Source organism: Sprattus sprattus (assembly GCF_963457725.1).
Source record: "Sprattus sprattus genome assembly, chromosome: 1".
Classification (NCBI taxonomy): Eukaryota; Metazoa; Chordata; class Actinopteri; order Clupeiformes; family Clupeidae; genus Sprattus; species Sprattus sprattus.
Window position 1 is genome coordinate 39,492,251 of NC_137920.1, and position 12,642 is coordinate 39,504,892.

The following is a 12,642-nucleotide window of genomic DNA, read 5'->3' on the forward strand; positions in this document are numbered from 1 at the left end:
AAAGGGGCTTGCGCGGCCTCTTGCGCTTGCGCTTACACTTACGTCTCTGAGCATAAATCAGCCTTGATTTAGGCTTGTTTTAGACGCAGAGCCGTAAGCACGTAATTTACACAAGGAACTTGTTTTAGACAAGTTTTGATTTACGGTTCCTTAAGGTTTCCTAAGGATTGTGCGTGTTGCAAAGCAAATTGACAGCACTGTAGATTTATTTTGAGTGAAGTAAGCGTATTTATTGCAGCAGGACAAAGGAAAAAAACTTACCGGAGCATGAAAGTGTAGTGGGCGAAAGGCTTGATGTTATGAATACATGTGTTACACAAAATACCAAGGTTGGCAATTCAGTACCAGTGGCGAAAAAGACAGATCACATGACGCAAAAGTTTGTTTATTGACACATCTTTTAATGACTGCGACAGGCTTTAAAACGATAAACGGCATGTTGTCAATGCTTGTAAATACAATGGTGCTGGCCACAAGTTAACGCCACGTTAATGTTAACTTTTGTATATGAGCAGACCGGGCTCATTCTATCAAACTCGCGGGTGCAATTGATTGATTCACGTCAATATGAACTCAATCAATGATATCACCATGACTCACAAGTGGTGGAAAATGAATATGAAAAATAATCTAGCAATTTAGCGACTTTCAGGCTCAATCTGGCTGAATCTAGCGACAATTTCACTTGTCACTTTGAGATGCGTAAAGGCTATTAATAGGTGCGTAAACGCTATTTCCAGGTGCGTAAACTGCGTTTACGTGCGTTTACCCTCCACTACAGCCCTGGCTACTATGTGTTTCAATGGATTTTTGGTCTAAGCTTTAGCAATAACCTTAAAATAATTGTCTAGAGAGCTTTAGTTAAGACAAACAATACTTTGCAACATTTGTGTTGCACATACACAACTAACTGAGTCAATGTAGACATTAAAAAAGTCGTGTAGATAGCTTAATTCACATAAAATATTTCCCACTAACAGGGTGAGACGCGGCCATCTTGGTACTATTTCAAATCTACCGGTTCATTCAACTCAAGCGTTGGTTGATCATCTGTCCATCATCGTATAAAGCCCGCTCTGACAATTTCATTGGTCAGATCGTTTTGCTGAAAACTGATATTGTCTCCCCAATCGGTCAGCGCCAGACCAAACTTCCCAGAATAGATCAAGAAACAAAGCATCAACACGATTACAATTGGATTATCAGGCTTCTGCTGTGAGGTTGCGACAAGTTAGCCTACCTAAGCTAGTAGGCTAGGCTACTGTATTTCATCATCCAACTGGTAATACTACAATTCCAGTAGAAAATATATGGGAACATAATTTCAGTTGGCATTTGCCAAACCAGGTGGTTGTACTTGTGTTAACCAGGACATTTTGTCAAATGATTGGGTAGGATAAGGCTGCCCGCTAACAGTATACTCGCTAGCTGTAGCTAACTATTCAATGGCAATCATCTTTGCTCTGATAATGAAAAAAAAAATTTCACCTTCCAGACGACATCGTAATGAACCCATCCCCTTCTGAAAATTAAATAACTATCAGTGCTTTTGTAGGCTTTCAGTTTTTGAGGTGTGTAGGGGGACGGATTTTCTATTAGATGTAAATATCTCCAAACTGGAGCTCAGGCAGGGACTTCGACAACGTTATAGAAATACAAATATCAGCGGGTGCAGTAAAGGATCACAAGGTCCTAAAATTAATTTTTCTAGGTATCTCTGTCTGGCTATTGTGGTATGATCTGTGTTTGATGGCGATCGTAATTGAGTAGGCTGCTCTGCTCGAAGATGTCCACTGGGTCGACATCTTCGCTGTTCAACTGTACCCATTGTACTCCCGTGACTGAAAGCTATGAATTACCGTAAACATTGTAATATTCTGCCGTCAAATCTGACATGCAGAATGAACATACATTTACATTTAACATATAGGCTACATTTAACATATATATATTTACATTTAACACATACATTTAGCACTTGATATTTGTATTTACATTCAACATTTACATTTAACACTTATATTTAACATTTATAACATTAAACATTTACGTTTATATTTAATATTTAATATTTACGATAACATTTAACATTAACATTTAGATGAAAGATTCATATTATTTAACAACTTTATGTTACTGCCAAAAATTATCCTTGGAAAAGTTATTGCATGATTTTACATGAATTTCTCTCTAAATGTTTGAAGAGGTGACATTTGAATATTGTCTTGCTTTTTTCCCCCATATGTTAATGCTAAATGTAACAAAACTGAGCAGGATTTTAGAACGTGCAACATTTTACAAACGGCGCCCCATAGTAGCCCACTTGTGTGAGAGCGTTTTTCTACACTGGCGAACTTGAAGAATAAGTACAGGGCAAGGCTTCAACCAGAGAATGATATGAGACTGTCGCAGTCTACCATTTTGCCACGAATAGAGAGGCTGTGTGGACTTCACCATGCCCAGATATTACACTGACAGGTCTCCCCTCTCCCCACACCAACAAACCGACCAACAAACCAACCAAGGCTGACTTCTGTCAGTTTTTATTCGCACAAACGACACACAGAAATACACACGTGCATATACAGCCGCGGAAAAAATTAAGAGACCACTTCAAAATTATCAGTTTCTCTGGTTTTACTATTTATTGGTATGAGTTAAAGTAAAGTTAAGATTTTAGTTTTATTCTATAAATTACTGACAATATTTCTACCAAATTTCAAATAAAAAATATTGTCATTTAGAGCATTTATTTGCAGAAAAATGACAATTTTTTCCGCGGCTGTATAGTGGCGACACAGGACAAACACACACGCACACACAGGCCTGAGGTCGCAGGACCCCCCAGGAGCAGTGAACCCCCCAGGAGCAGTGGGCACCCCATAGACATGTATAGATATATATACATGTCTATGGGGCACACGGGGACCAAGTCAAGTGATCCGTCTTGGTCAGGGACGGACAGTTCCGTTCATCTTCATGTTTTTCTGTTGGGGTTCTTAGTGGAGGAAACCCCTTGTGAACACGGAGAGAACATGCAATCTCGCACGGACACACGCGCACGCTTGCACGCGCAGGCACATCAGTGGGCCGCGGATTTCTTTCTAGTCAGAATGGTGGTCCCTGGGACAAAACCAGTTGAAAACCCCTGGCCTAATCAGTAGTTGTAAAATAATGAATGGCTTTCTGTTTAAAAGTCCCCAAACTCAAAGTCAAACCCATGCAGAGCGCATGCTTTAGCTGCAGCCAGTTAGACTCAACCAGTACCCACTGGAGGTAAGAGTACAGCCTACCACTGATTGAAGACTTGTCATTTAGTTGCCTTATCAGTCGTATGTCAAAGCTCAAGCCGTGGGGCATAAAAATGGCATAAAAATGGCAACAGGCATAAAAATGAATGGAAGTGGCAGTTACTTCCTCTATGCAGGGCCACAGTCAAATCTTGTTTTGTGTGAGCGAGGAAGTAAAAGAACGTTAATTAGTGCCATGTTTCTCTTATGTTGAAGTGCAGTTCAGCACTAACAGCTAATATAATTATTGTGCTAGATAATTATGGCACAAATTATAGATTATCAAACGCAAAAATGTGGAGAGAAACATTTAATAACTACCGTTTAAAAAGTTTACAGTGTCACTATTGCTAAAACCCGTTTTTCAAAACAATAATGGCTTTCTCAACTGCACACAGACAACTGAAAACCTCACACACAAAATGCTAAACATGACACTCCCTTTGCAAGATGACTCTTTGCTATCAAATCTCTTAACTGTTCAAAAAATGTATCAGTGTAGGCCTACATTTTTCATAGTCAAACATAAAACAGCAATACCGTTGTTCTCACAAACCATATTTACAATTTCAGTCTCCTGTTCCACCAAACACTAGATTGTATTGACATAATATTGTATACAAAATGCTTACAGTTTTTCTCAATTGCTTACAACACACATTTTTGAAAGCATGCCTCGTTTTCTCAAAACTCTAAACACAAATCCCAAAACAACTAACAAAAAATGCAAAACCCTTTATATCTCCTGGAAAATGCTACTTTGCTTTCAAAAAATATTGAAAGTATGTTTTCTTCCTCCACAGTGTAGTTCTCTTTCAGTCCTGCAAAATTCAAATACTGTGAGCACACTATATTCTATTGATATGCAGTATTACAGTACATAAGGCAAACAGATTTCGTACTTGTTCTCCATCCTGAAGGTTCTAATGAAAAACCATGAAAAACTCATTAGAGATGACCATTCTCCTTCTTCTTCGCCTTGTCCTCATTCTCTTCCTCCTTCTTGTCCTCCTCTTCCTTCTCTCTGTCCTCCTCTTCCTTCTCTGTCCTCCTACTCCTCCTCCTTCTTGTCCTCCTCTTCCTTCTCTCGGTCCTCCTACTCCTCCTCCTTCTTGTCCTCCTCTTCCTCCTCCTCTCACTCTTACCCCTCTCCTTCTCTGGTTGTCGATCTTTTCAAAGTTTTCAATAGTTTACCACACAAAACAGAGGCTCAAGACACTTTTATGGTGCAGTCCTCACTGCAAATTGGTCAAAAGACCTGAAAGTTTAGAGATTTGACTATTTGTGTCTTGCAGGTTGATGCTTTGAGATTTTACTTCAGAAATGTGTGCAACAACAGAACTTTCTGTACAGTGTTTTGACAACAACGTGATGTGTAATTGACATCAGTGTGTTCACAAGTAAAATCAGAGTCTAATGCAGATAAGGGAGTCTTAAGTATTTCCCACTTGGGGCGAGCGATTGATACATGACGTGAAGGTTGTGCAGATTGTGCCGAATTTTAGCTTTAGCAATAGAATGAAAAACTGTAAATAGAAAGGTCACAATTACACCAGATATATCTTTACAGAATGTAAGGAAGCGATCCAGACAGAACAGATTCAGAGACAAATTACTTTACTTCTCTGGTAACTCCTGCTATTTGACTGATTTCTGCTTGAGGTTAGCCAGTCAAAATAACTGCAAATGTGTCCATGACCCAAAATAATGACAAACAGTTGTACTTGTTTGTAAGCTTTAAATCCTTCTCGTTTTTGAGGACAGTATTGATTACCATGTCTATCCTTAACATGTTTATGTTCTTATCTATCTGGTTCGAGAAGGTAGATTTGCATATATGAAAAAAGAAGCCTTATTGTCATATCAATACTTTTATTGTTTTTAGAAATACAGCACGCATAATTGTTTTTTCTTTTCCCATTTACACTGGTAGGGGGGTGAGGGGAAGGAGTGAGGGGAAACTGAAACCGGATGCCTTCACCAGCAGGCCTGGCACACTACGGGTCAAGACAGAACCAGTGAGAGTACAGTACATAAAGTGCTTCGGTCAACAAAAATGTATAAAATTAAAAAGGGCATATCAAAACAATGTAGGACAGGACAGGGTGGAAAGATGAATTCCTAGACTCACAAAGGAGGGGGGTGACAGAATGGCAGCATCCTTTCATATCTCAATATTAATACAAAAACAGAAAAAAAGAAAATGGAGGCATTTCTGGAGAGGGTACAAAGGGGGCATGGCACTCAGCCAAGGATGAGGCTGGATTTGCCCCCAGGGGGGTTCCTGCGGCCAGAAGGAACCCCGGCTGCCTCGGTGGTGGTGGCCGTCACCTCCCTCTCCTCCCTCGGCTCCTGGGGCTCTGGTTCCTGTGTGATCTCTGCAGGTCACAGGAAAGCGGAAGACACTCAGATTTGGGCTCAAATATCCAATTCAACTTCAACATCTGTCCATCCCAAATATTACTACCTGTAGCATCACTGAACTGGGCCAGTTAATCACATCACTAACACCCTCTGAAAGGTTTGGCTTACTCATACAAAAAAGTTTTTTTTTTTTTAATTCAGATGAAGTTAATCGAAAGAGATCGCAAAGACAAAAGGCCACATTCCACCCCAGAACTTCTTTTTTTATAAAGGGCAGAAACAACTTTACAAGGCAGTTCTTTGTGTGTTATTATCTAGCATCACAAGATAAATGTAGGTTACAACGTTTACAGAGCGGAGTGTACACTAACCTGCATTCATTGTGTCACGTTCACGGTCAAAAACCTTAGAAGGAAAGAAAGTCAGCAGACGTAGATGAATAGAACAGCAAATAAAAAGGATTCATTTTAATACTCGACAGTAAGACCAGTAAACTCTCATATGGGAAGTGGTTACCACTTAAGCCATTTCAGAACTTTTAATAAAGTGAACTGAAAAGGCTATTTAACACTGTGTAGGGCTTAATCAAATAATAGGCTTGAACGAAATGCTTGGAGTCCATTGCTCACCTCAGGAGAGTTCTCCTCAGCTGTGCCATCTTGGCCGGGATTCTGGTTCTGGCCTCTCCGCAAGGGAGCCGAAGATTCCCCACAAAGCACACCGGTTGGTTTCCCACCTGCCAGTACAGCACATCCCACAAGATCAATGTCTGAACCTTTACATCTCACCAGTACAGCACATCCAACTAGATCAATGTCTGAACCTTTACATCTCACCAGTACAGCACATCCCACAAGATCAATGTCTGAACCTTTACATCTCACCAGTACAGCACATCCCACAAGATCAATGTCTGAACCTTTACATCTCACCAGTACAGCACATCCAACTAGATCAATGTCTGAACCTTTACATCTCACTAGTACATTCAACACTACTAGCAGAATCAAAACTTTCGGCTGTCTAACATGTTATTTTGGATTAATTACGTCCTTTTACAAACATGGCACACTTTTACAGAGCCACACTTAGGATTTAGTGTTTGTGTTTAGTGTCTCCCTCTAATTCTGTTGTACACTACTGGATGTCCATATGGATTGATGTGGAGATTTTAAGTGGACTCAATGTACTCTGGTAATTTTTTGTTAAACAAACAGAAAACCGAGCCACCATTGGAGGCCACAAAAAGCCCTTTTCACACATGTTACCAACACGCATCTTGGGTGATCCGATCACCAGTGGACAGCTCCAAGTACAGGTGTGAGTGCACTCAAGATGCATTGAGATTGTGATCACTCAGACCCCATTTGGAGGTGGTGCCACACTATTTTAACAGTGTGTGTGCGAATGTGTCTTGGCCACAGGAACGCCTACCCTACCGACATCATCGGCATAAGCGAAAGTACATACTCAAAGCTGGCTTTGTCCACAATACCTGAAGATTTCAAAAAGCCGCTAGGTATATATTACGAGTACATTAAGGTTGTTTTCAATAACCAATAATGCACCAAGAAGACTTCATGTCCGACAAACAACTCAATCACTCAACTCAATCCTTTTCTTCCCTCTGCCAGAAGTATAACAGCTAGGGTTGGGTACCGAGAACCGGTACCAATACGGCACCGGTTCCATACAACCGATACCTACCCGGACCGAAATGCAACGCAGATTTCGGTGCTTCCTTTCGGTGCCTGAGCAGATAATTTTTTTTTTTTTTTTTTTTTTTTAATTAAAATTTTTATAATTTAACAAAACTAGCGATAGCTAACGAGAAGTAACGTTAGTGGCGTAGATCTTTCTGAGTACGATCTGTATACTTTTTTGTGTTGATAACAGATTTCGTGGGGCACATATAAAACTGCTCCATCTCCCAATATAGACTCTCGCCTGTGTCGCTCACGCTGCATTCCGTATGGGACTAGTGGAAACGAGATTTGTGTTGAGGAGTTGCCATGGTAATGGGTTGACTTGCGTGTGGTTTCGGTTTCAAGATAAGTGTGGTTGTTCTAAGCAGAAGTTGGATACGCTTTATTAAACGGAGAGCTACCGTCTCATCCAAAGATATTCCTTCTCAATGTGAGTTCTTAAGAGAGCACTAACTTGGACGCTACAATAACATTGCAACAGTCTGACAGCGAAGAGCAGGCAGCCTTGCACAGAGCAAGCACAAACAGAGCTAGCCATCAATATAACGGAGAAAATGTCGAAAGGTAAACGATCAAAAGTGTGGCTGTATTTCGCACAAAAAGATTCAAACAACGCGACGTGCAGCATATGCGAACTCAAGAGGCCCTGAAGCTAAACTTTTAAAGGGGCAGTACACATTCACGAAACCAGTGGGTTTAAATAAATGCAAACTAATTAATATTTGTTTTACTCTGAAGGCAAACATGCTCATATTTCTGCAAAAGTATTACTGAAGTGTGAAGTGTGTGTACAGAGTTTGTTATGTATTTATTTATATTTATTTAAGTATACTGTAAACAGTTGTTATAAGTTAATATATTGTTCATAGTTTGAAGTTAAAAGGTTTGAAGCCAAGTGTTTTGTAATTATTTGTATTGATAGTATACCTCAAACAGTTCATATATTGTTAAATTTAAAGAAAACTATTTGCCTTGGCAATAAATAAGCCTAATGTCTTTAATTAAAAAAAAAAAAAAAGTATCGGTTCTGGCACCGTTTAGGCACCGGTATCGTTTTAAAAGTATCGGTTATGTACCGGTATCGGAAAAAACCCAAACGATACCCATCCCTAATAACAGCTGGCTAAACATCAACAATTTCTAGAGCCACATAATGCAAATTTAGTTGCAGTAAAAATAGTTGCAAATAATGAATATCTCCTCAAATACTATACAGTTAATTTACTCTTCAAAACCAATTTAATATTAACAACAACATAGTGTTAGCTCACTGTAGCCAACGACTGGGGAAAAACCTGGTCTCTTACCTTGCTTGCTGTCACTAGCTAGCTAACGCACTCAGAAGCCACTTTAAAACGGTGCTGCTACTGTTCCCTCTTGTGCTTTCTAGTTGGTCATAGAGTATTTGGTTTAGTATATCCAGTCACCTTTTTTCTCTTTGAAAGATGAAAAATGACCTAGCTAGTTAGAAAAAGATAATCCTCCTCCCTCTTATTTGTAATATGCAGAGTTTAAAAAGAAAGATTTTTCTTTCCATATCATTATGAAAATTATTTGAGTAAATGAAGTGGAAGGTACTGGCCCCCTCATGTATTTTGTCTTTGCAAACGGAATTTACGTATGTGTTTATTTGCATATAGAGCAGGGAAGAAAGTTCCAATCAGAAGTTGTCACTCGACATGCATTCTAATGCAAGGTGTGGTGGATTGACATACTAAAAGCTGTCCACTTCTGATCACCCAAGACGCACGTTACTGCCTCACAAAGAGCCATTCAAGATTGAGTTAGTAAAAAAATTACAACTGAGTGTGAAGTACTTGACATGAGCTGCTGTTATCCACCAACAATAGTCATTCTATTCTAGAATCCAAGTCTGATCTTGAAGTAGTGAAAGGAATGCTTTCAGTCTACACTTGGCCAGCAGTGCAGGGTGCTTGAGCACATAATACAGCCCACAGCACTGTGGGAGCAATATTTTAGCCACACTAGCTGAGGCCAGTATTGTTTCAATAAACTTCCTGCGGAGAGCTTCGGAAAAACAAACCAGGCTCACTGAGGCTAGTGGGTCAATTCTGAAGGCAGGCCTGCATACATCCCACTTGCTTATAATCTGAGGCATGACAGATACTTGACAGTGGCACAAGAATGTTAGCATCTCAATCTCATGCTCCTGAAGGCCATGTCTGACACACAAACCATTAACATTCAGATACATGCGTCAGCAACTCTGAACATCAAACAATACCATTACTGAAGTCAGTAGTGAACAAATGCACAGCTGACAATCCCATTGCCCTGGACTCATCAAAATCCTTGTATGCAGCTGCCATACAAACACTGCGATGGGCTAGAGAGAGGAAACCCAGACAACCAAACTAATGGTGTAATGTTATTGCCTCTGTGATGCTCAGGAAAAGGCATGAAGGTGTCGTTACCAGGCGGGTTGTTCCTCCGGAAAGCATGGGGGTCTTCAGGTTCAGCAAAGATGCTGGAGGCCATTTTGTTCTTGCGGGAGGCCGTTTGCTCCTCATCTGTGCCAAAGGAGATGTTGGAGCCACCACCCGGAGGACGCAACACCCTGCAACGGATCATAGGGTGATGCCACGTGGAAGATGCAGAAACAGATGCTCATAAGGATTTAATATGTTAATGCTTTAACCTCAGGTCTATAGGCTTAAAGATATAGCACTGATTTTACAGCTTTTATCTGTTACCTTGTATCTGGCAGTACTGTAAAACAAAGACCTTCACACCAGTAATATCCCTTTTCAAAGGTTCTCCTGACAGTTGACAAGCACTGTGGTGGAAGTGGAAAGTTAATACTGCAGGAAAACGCTTGTTGTGGAATGCATTTTAGGGACTACTTTATTGTTTAAGGTACCAACCCTCCGGACAAATCATTAACAGTAAACAAAAAACTTAACGAGAAATGATGTATTAAAAACGGCCAGGAGACATCACTGTAGTGAACACCTGGAAAGAAATTAAATCCTCGTGTTAACCACTCGGATATGGGAAAGGGAGTGCACTAGTCACTAGCGCTCTGACTGCAAGCATCGTGGTTGAACACCATCCACAACTATTCGACTATACCTCTCCCTGAGCCCCTCCTCTTTCCATTTTACGCTATAAAAATACGTGTCTGTATAACCACCTGACTCGTAATCAGCTGCTTAGTTTAGATAAAGCCTCATGACATTACTGTGGCCAATCAGAAAAAATAGTACAGGGGTTTATCAATGACCCGAATTTTGCAATCGTGTAAACGGCCCTTCTGCGACCGCACTATATAAATGGGATCAGACGGTGCATCGTCTGGAGGAGGGCTTCAAATCCGATACAAAGCATGGACCGCACCCAACCACAAAATACACTGCACAGCAGTGCAAGTCTAACGTTAGACGGTTTCCAAAGAGGGTCGACTTTGTCAAAGACATGGCTGCTTCATTACACCCACACTGACAGCTAGCCATGCGTGCAATTGTAAGATATGCAACACCGTCTGACAGAGTAGTGATAAGGGTATAAGGCCACCAGACGAACATACGGCATATAAACTTTGCAGCTTTGTGTTACTTATAGAATACAAGAAGCAAATATCTATGAGCAGACATTGTTTCGTGCATGTCAATAGTGCAGATCAGTTCATGTATTTGATACTACAGCGAGGAGGTCGAGTTAAGATTAGGTGAAGGACCTGGCTCAGCTAACGTTCTGGCAATGTATAATGTATTGGTTAATGGCTTTATCTTTATGAATCACAACAAAGGTTGTGTTTGAAACGTTTTAAATTCAACTAGCTTGACAGACTCAGATTCTTACCCACGTGCTTTCAATAATAGATATCAGCTAACGTTAGTTCAAAAGCTAACGGTACTGGGGAGAGACAGCATCTCAAATCTGATCAGATAATCGAGACATCACCTGTTAACTCATCTGAGCAGACAACTAGGTAGACAATACTAAGACAACTTCCTGACCTAGCTAACAATAGTTCATATATCATAGTTTGCTCCATCAGATAATAAAGCTAGCTAGGTTAAGCCAAATGTAATGATCATTCAGAGAAGCGATTTTCTAGCGGTACCCATAACGACAGCAGGATGCGAGAATCCATCCTCCGTTCAAAAAGAGTAAGATGATAATATATCTTTTCCATTATGAAATATTAAAAGTCATTCAAATAACAAACACTTTGAGCATTAAAAGCCACTAAACGTTAAAATAAAATAAAAAAATAAACGTTCTCGCCAATTGTCAAGAAGATGGGTGTGGAGATGACTGCCACTCCCAACGATTTTAAGACAGCTGTACAGCTCGTGATAATGTTATTTTTTAAGCCAGAGGTGTATTTAATTAAGAGTCTAGCCAAATTGGGGTAATCTTTGATGAACTGCACAACGAATAAAGCACATTGACACGATACGAATGCCAAGTTATTCACAGATTACCACCTGAGGTGGAGATCTGCCATTGTTTAACGTAGGGGGCTAGTGGGTAGTACAGTATGCAGCTTCTACCGACGTTACAAAGGGTTGATGCATAGATGGTGCCACAACGAAAAACATCAAGGAGCCGAGTATCAAAATGGGCATGCTGGCAGAAACATCGACTATGAGTAAAGAAACAAGCTCCTACAGTTTCAGAATTAAAAACCACATCCCTTTTGTTTGTTAGCATTGTAGCCATCACACTGAATTATTGGCAGACCGCTAGCTCGCTGTTAGCTAACATTGCCTCGCTAGCTAACGTTAAATTGCAACTGTTCATTCATTTCTGAATATGCTTCCGATTTTCACCTGGAACTGCTTTTTGATCCTGGCTCCATTCCTTGATATATTTTCGTCGTCGTCATTTTATAACTGCAGAAGGACCGACGAATGAAAACGTTTTAAAACGCAGATTTTCTTGCCAGCCTGATCCTCTTGATTTCACAGCCTCATACTCAATTCGACTCGGCCCGTACTAAATTGATCAATCTGCTGCTAAACAGAAAGGGTGGCATTTGAGCGGTTTCCACCCACAAGACCCAAACTGTTTGGATTGGATGAACGTCCGTCAGTATGAACTCTGATTGGTTATCTGCGAAGGGAAAAGACACATTGTAGCACAGTGCTAAAAAGGTGCAACCTCATCATTTTCCGCTCACATACTCGTTAATGAAATTTTAATGCGTGTGGTTAGCGAAACACTTTAGAGTAGACAATTTCGTTTTTTTTGTTGTAGTTTACTGTATACACGCTAACGTTGCTTACACTGCCGCACCACCGCATTATGGCTTC

At 40.4% G+C, this 12,642-nt stretch overlaps 1 protein-coding gene across 1 annotated transcript; it reads right to left on the reverse strand.

The window, feature by feature from the left end:
* Positions 1-5,534: 5,534 nt before the first annotated feature.
* On the reverse strand, positions 5,535-12,292 carry jpt1a (Jupiter microtubule associated homolog 1a; the record flags this gene model as incomplete). The annotated part of the gene is made up of 5 exons (XM_080836183.1): positions 12,160-12,292; positions 9,796-9,938; positions 6,284-6,390; positions 6,026-6,059; positions 5,535-5,668 (listed from the first exon to the last, which is right to left on the reverse strand). Exons 1-5 carry the CDS (start codon positions 12,213-12,215, stop codon positions 5,535-5,537), a joined length of 474 nt encoding a protein of 157 aa, XP_080692309.1. The 5' UTR covers positions 12,216-12,292.
* Positions 12,293-12,642: the final 350 nt, after the last annotated feature.